The sequence below is a fragment of the Tetrao urogallus genome (assembly GCF_951394365.1).
Source record: "Tetrao urogallus genome assembly, chromosome: 3".
Classification (NCBI taxonomy): domain Eukaryota; kingdom Metazoa; phylum Chordata; class Aves; order Galliformes; family Phasianidae; genus Tetrao; species Tetrao urogallus.
Window position 1 is genome coordinate 55,944,307 of NC_136815.1, and position 6,000 is coordinate 55,950,306.

Here is a 6,000-nt window from a genome sequence, read left to right on the forward strand (position 1 = left end):
TTCTGCCATCATGAGGCCCCATCTGGAGTACTGAGTCCAGGCCTGGGGCTTCCAGCACAGGAAGAGTGCAGAGCTGTTTGAGCAGGTCCAGAGGAGGGCTGCAATCAGAGTGCTGGAGCATCTCCTACGAAGAAAGGCTGAGGGAGTTCAGCTTGTTTAACTTGGAGAAGAGAAGGCTCTGGGGAGACCTCATTGTGGCTTTCCAATACTTGAGAGGAGCTTAAAGGCAGAAAGGGTACTGGCTTTTTACAAGGGTTAACAGTTACAGGATAAGGGGGAATAGCTTTACAGTAACAGATCAGAGACTTACATGTTAGGAAGAAACTCTACTCAGAGGGCGGTGAGACGCTGGCACAGCTGCCCAGGAAAGCTGTGGTGCCCCATCCTGGAGGCGCTCAAGGCCAGGTTGGATGGGGTCCTGGGCAGCTGAGCTGGTGGGAGACAGCCCTGCCCACGGCACGGGGTGGATTTGGGTGGGCTTTGAAAGCCCTTCCGATCCAAATCATTCTGTGACTCTGTTTACTGGCTGAAATACCAAATACATCGCTCCCACACACGCAAGATCCTCTGCTCCCTGTCTCGCTGGCGCTAACAGGGAAAAGAGAGAGCGCAGGAGGCCGGGCACACAAGCTGCACGCTGCCAACAGGCTGCAGACTACGGCGGCGGAGCGGCGGGCTCCGCCCTGGGGCGGGCAGGGCGCTGAGCATGGCGGGCGCTGTAGTTCCTTCCCGGCAGCCGTCTCCTGTGGCGTGCGTAGGAGGGAGGTTAGTTGAACTACAGCTCCCAGGGGCCGTGAAGACTCTGTCCCCTCACACGCCGAGAGATTTCCGCAACAATGATGGCGGGGTGCAGCTGGTGGCGGACGAAGGGCAGTGGGAGCTCCTGAGAGGCGGGAGCGCTTCCCTGCCCCGCCTCTGTGTGTGCGTCCCGACGGGGAGCAGAGCCCCAGGAGAAGGGGTGCGGAGGCAACAGCCGCGGAGCATCCCGGCTCAGCATGTTCCCCGCCTCCCTGGCGCGGGGCTGCGGGCGGCTGCGGGCCCCGCTAGGGCGGTGGCTGCTGGCGGGGTCATGCGTCAGGTGGCGGCCGCAGCCCCGCGGCGGGCAGCGGGCTGTGAGCCCCGCTGGGCTTCGGCCGGGAGCTGCCATCTGCACGCGGGCGGGGGGGCTGAGAGCCGGGAAACCCGGCGGGGACGGCAAGCACGTCTCGGTGCGGACAGATCAGAAAGAAGAAACCCTTCTGTCCACTGTTGAGCGAGGTAAGGCCTGTGATCGCTGGCGGAGTGCCGCGCCAGTGTGTTTAAAGAGCCTGACACGGAGGACATCCCTGCTGCGGTTGAAGTTTTAGAGCCCCAGTATGCACCCAACACTTGGAAACCGTTTAAACCACAACTTTAAAAACACCAGCAGGTCTTTCTTTCACACTGCCATACTTTTCAGTGTACACATTGCACAAGCAGAACAGGAATGTTGTGACTTCTTCAAAACAGCTGGCTGATTTTACTGCTTATATCACATCTATGCAAGGGATCACTTTAGTAACTTCTCAGATCCCTTAACCAGAAAAGCCCTTGCATGCAGCCCATTTTGGTCCTGTTAAACCAAGTTGACTTCCAGTAAATTGGCAGCATGCTGTCTGACCTTTATGTCTTTATAGGCAGCTGTCATTTTGGTTCTTTGCATTCATTTCAGCAGGAAGTTGTTACTATGCAGCCTCTGAAATTCTAAATTAGAAAAATAATTGTGGAAAATATCCTCAACTGATAGGAACATTGCAAGAAAAATGTTTTCTAATATTCCCTTGGTAATTTGCACTTTGCTAAAAGGCACACTTTGTCAAATCAGCAGTCTCCTCCTCAGTTTTTAAAGAACTGACATCTCGTGACTTTTTTCTTCAATATATGCTAACTCTTGTACATTAGATCAAATTGCATCGTAAGTTGCAGGTGATGATCTCAATAATTGAAATATACACTTTGGTCTAATACTCTCCTTTTTATTATTCAGGAAAAAAAAGAAGTTGAATCTAGAGATATAAATATGCCCTGGAGAACCTTTAAGTGCTGAGGCATGATGGAAGCCATGGTTGGAATGTTTATTTCTACCAGTGTGTTGTTTGAACTGTAGACTAACAGAAGGGTCTTTATGTAATAAAAGTATTCACACTTCTACTTTCCATCCTGCTGACTCTCATGTTGTTTTGTGTCTGTTTCAGTGAAAGAAGCTGGAAGAGACTTTACCTACTTGATTGTGGTGCTTGTTGGAATTGGTGTTACAGGTTATTTTATAAATTTTATTCCTTATCAGAAAATACTTTTCATAAATTCCATCTAGTTAGATTAGTTCTTACTCCATTTGTATTTGATTCTGTTACAGGTGGTTTGTTCTATGTGATTTTTAAAGAGCTATTCTCTTCTTCCAGTCCAAGTAAGATCTACGGAAATGCCTTAGAGAAATGCAGATCTCATCCTGAGGTGGGTTTTAGAACTCACTGCCTCTCTCCAAATCACAAATTTGCACCAGGAATCTTACAAGCAAACCTGCAGGAACACTGCCTTGGTGCTTAGTAAATGCCAACAAGATCTGCCAGAGTTGGGTCAGCTCTAAATGCAGACCTGCACTAACTGAAGTTAATACAAGCACCAAGCCTGAATGAATTAAACCTCCCAAAAGTCAAGGGAGTGTACAACAGCACAACAACAGATGCAATTGCAGTGTCTGCCACATCAGAGCATGTACTTACAGAGGGTATTCACAGATTTGCTGATCAGGGAGGCACCTGGTTCCACTTACAATTTATAGATTTGGATTGATGACTTTTTCCCTCAACATGATTATTCTACTGTGACACTTCAGTAGGATTCTGTTGTATGAAGCACTGCATTAGTAACCACAAATTTAAACTCTTCATTTGAAACAATGCTAAAGTTGCTGTGGTTAAGAGGAAAGAAGAAAGGGAATAGGCATCAATTACACAAGATATGTAGAGGTTAAGAAGAAAGGGAATAGGCATCAATTACACAAGATATGTAGATATATAAAAAAAATAGAACAGTCCAAAACTAGATTCTAAAATATGCCTCAAAACAAGACAGAATAGCTTTCAAAGAAGTTGCCACATAGGCTATTGGGATTAACCTAAAGTTGAAGTGACAAGCTGTTACTAAGAAAAATAAAAATACCACTGTAGAACAAGTTTGCAGAATTAAACTTCTCTCCAGTGCTTATAAAACTGCCCTTCCTTTCTAATCAACATTATATTTAAAGCTAGAATAATTTGGTCTGGGTTTATAGATCTGGAAAAAAAAAAGCTTGCATTTCTTAAGCAGTAGTGGTTTTTAAATCAGATGAAGGGGATCTCATTTGCATTTAAGATTAAAACAGTAAAATATTCTCTTGGAAGAGACATGAGCAAATATTTCATGCTTTTTTCTCCTTTTCACACAAAATGTCAGGAAAGTATAAAATACATAGTAAAAAAGAGAATGAAATGTCTTAATGTCAATAGATGATACAAATGGGATGTATTGCTAGGATTTATTGTAGACATTTTATAAGCAATTGTAAAGAAATCATTGAAATAATTTACACTGCACTGTTTTCTTTCATAAACCCTTGCATTCATCAGGCTCCCAAGGGGCATTTTGTTGAGAGAAGATGTATTCATAGAAGGGATGTGAGCTGATGCTGGAGTATCCATCTGAATGTGATAGCTTCTGACAACGCAGACCTCTTTTGTCTTGTAGGTAATTGGTGTTTTTGGTGAACCCATTAAAGGTTATGGAGAGGCAACACGAAGAGGAAGACGACAGTTTGTCAGGTGCCATTTGGTGTTTGCTCCATACAGATTAAAGCTTTTGCACACAAAAGACATTCTGGATCACTTCATAGAAAGCTACAGCTAGGCTACTGAACTGTGTGACATGTTCCTTGTTTTTACTTTGGGTTTTTTTTTTTTGCTGTATGTCTTGTGTGGCACACACCCCTAAACACAGTGCACATAGAATATGAAATACCAATTCTTGTTCCTCAGAATAAGCAGTGGTCAGTGCGGTAAACATGGAGCAGCTCCCTATAAAAAAAAAAAAAAACACAACAAGATGAACTGAAGAGTGCAGTGTAGAGGCACAGACGTGTCTGGGGAGCAGAGGTGAGATTGAAGTCCATAGGCTGAAGTCCTCAAATAGTTGTTCTTTGAAAAAGTGCAGCTTTCCTTCTTATGAGATAACATTTCTGACAGGAGAGACTTTTAGGAATCTAACTTATACAGTTTAAAGCTAGGCTGCATCTTGCTGTGCAGAGGCTGTAGTCACTGTAGAAACCATTGTCCTGAACTGACATGCAACACTAAGCAACCACTATTTGTATTACTTTCTGACACTTGAGTCCAGATCTTTGCTGTGTATTTAAGAACTTATATAGAACATTTTTTTTTGCCAAAAAAAATGTGAAGCACATAGGAAACTATCTTGGTGCGGTTTAAACAAACCTGAAGTTGACAAGGCGTTCGTGACATGCTCGGAAAACTGAAAGTGCCTTTAAAAAAGAAAAAAAAAAAAAAAAACAAAAAAAACCCCAACCCTGATAGTCTTGGTGATCTGAGAGTTTGTTTCCTAAATGTCAGATTCTGAATCAGAGGGTTCTGAACAAATCCAGAGAAATTCGAGAATCTTCAGCTGTTTTATTGCTGTAAAATTTTCAGGGGAGCACTACAGTGAAAACATTTAAGAACTTCATCTGTTAACCATCAACTGCTAAGTAGTTTTCTCTTCTGACTTTCCACTACACTTTATTGCCCACAGTAAAGCTTGGGAAGAGAAGTCAAGAAAGAACCCATGATGGCATAAGGGCTGTATTAGAATGCACTTTCTCACAAAGTAATGAAGCAGCTCCTCTAAATAGGAAGATTAAATTTCAAGTTTAAATACCTATCCTTGCTGGCTGGGTTGTGCTTTTTTTAATTTGTTTTGCTATTTTTAGTCACATTGAATACGTGAAGGATGGACTGAAACATATGCGCTTGAAGTTCTATATTGAGGGCTCTGAACCAGGAAAGCAGGGAACAGTCCATGTGGAAGTCAAAGAGGTATGTACAATTGCTTGATCCAGCTCACAAGGCTAATCTTAGATTTAAACTATCGAAGAGAAAAAAAACTGCTTGAAATTTTTTCCTCATTATAGAATCCCGAGACAGGAAGATTTGATGTCCGTTACATATTTGTGGATGTTGATTCCTATCCTAGAAGAACCATTGTCATAGAAGACAACAGATAGCCAACGATCAAAGTTGTTGCCTCATCTTACGGAGTATTTAATGATACTGGTGTAGCCAGTCTACACGTGAATTGTTTAGTGTTCTCGATTATACCTTTGGGGCTTTCTATCTATGCAGCTTGGGGTTTTGTAACAGGAAGTAACCTCTCAGGGCCTCCATTAAAGTTCGTAACAGACCCAGCATTTGAGGATAAACCAATGAAAAACAGTGCAGCCATTTCTTAGGGAAATACTTATGACATAGGAAAATGTCTCTTAATAAACTGTTCAATGCTGGACAGTGTTTCTACACCCAATAACTGAGGGCTAGGTGGGGAGTTTATCTTCCTTCGCTTGGATTTTCTAGTAGCTTTACAATAAAGAAAGTGATATTTTAAGTGTAGAGAAACTCACTGTTTTCATTCTAGATATCTTTAAGAACATGTGTTAGTGATGCAAAGGAGATCTAGCTCAAATGCATTTAATAATATGAATTGTGGAGACCTACATCCATGGCAAATGACTGAACAAAGACTTCAGAGTTGGTATCTTCTAAATAAACAGCATCTGTACTATCTGCTCCTATCAAGGTCTGCCACTGTTTCACTATGTAATAATGGCAGTGATGTAGCTGATCAGCACTGCCAACAGTTTTTCCATTAACATCACTAATCTACATCTTCCAGGAATTTGATCCATGTAGTTCTATCCCAAATGAAAAACACAGATCATGACTAAATTTATCACTT

The 6,000-nt window shown here is 42.7% G+C and overlaps 1 protein-coding gene across 1 annotated transcript; it reads left to right on the top strand.

Moving 5' to 3' along the window:
- Positions 1-995: 995 nt before the first annotated feature.
- TIMM21 (translocase of inner mitochondrial membrane 21) lies at positions 996-5,272 on the top strand (the record flags this gene model as incomplete). The annotated part of the gene is made up of 6 exons (XM_079533885.1): positions 996-1,257; positions 2,214-2,276; positions 2,375-2,472; positions 3,745-3,818; positions 4,979-5,084; positions 5,180-5,272. The coding sequence occupies 6 exons, from the start codon at positions 996-998 to the stop codon at positions 5,270-5,272; spliced, it is 696 nt and encodes a 231-aa protein (XP_079390011.1).
- Between the last annotated feature and the right edge of the window lie 728 nt (positions 5,273-6,000).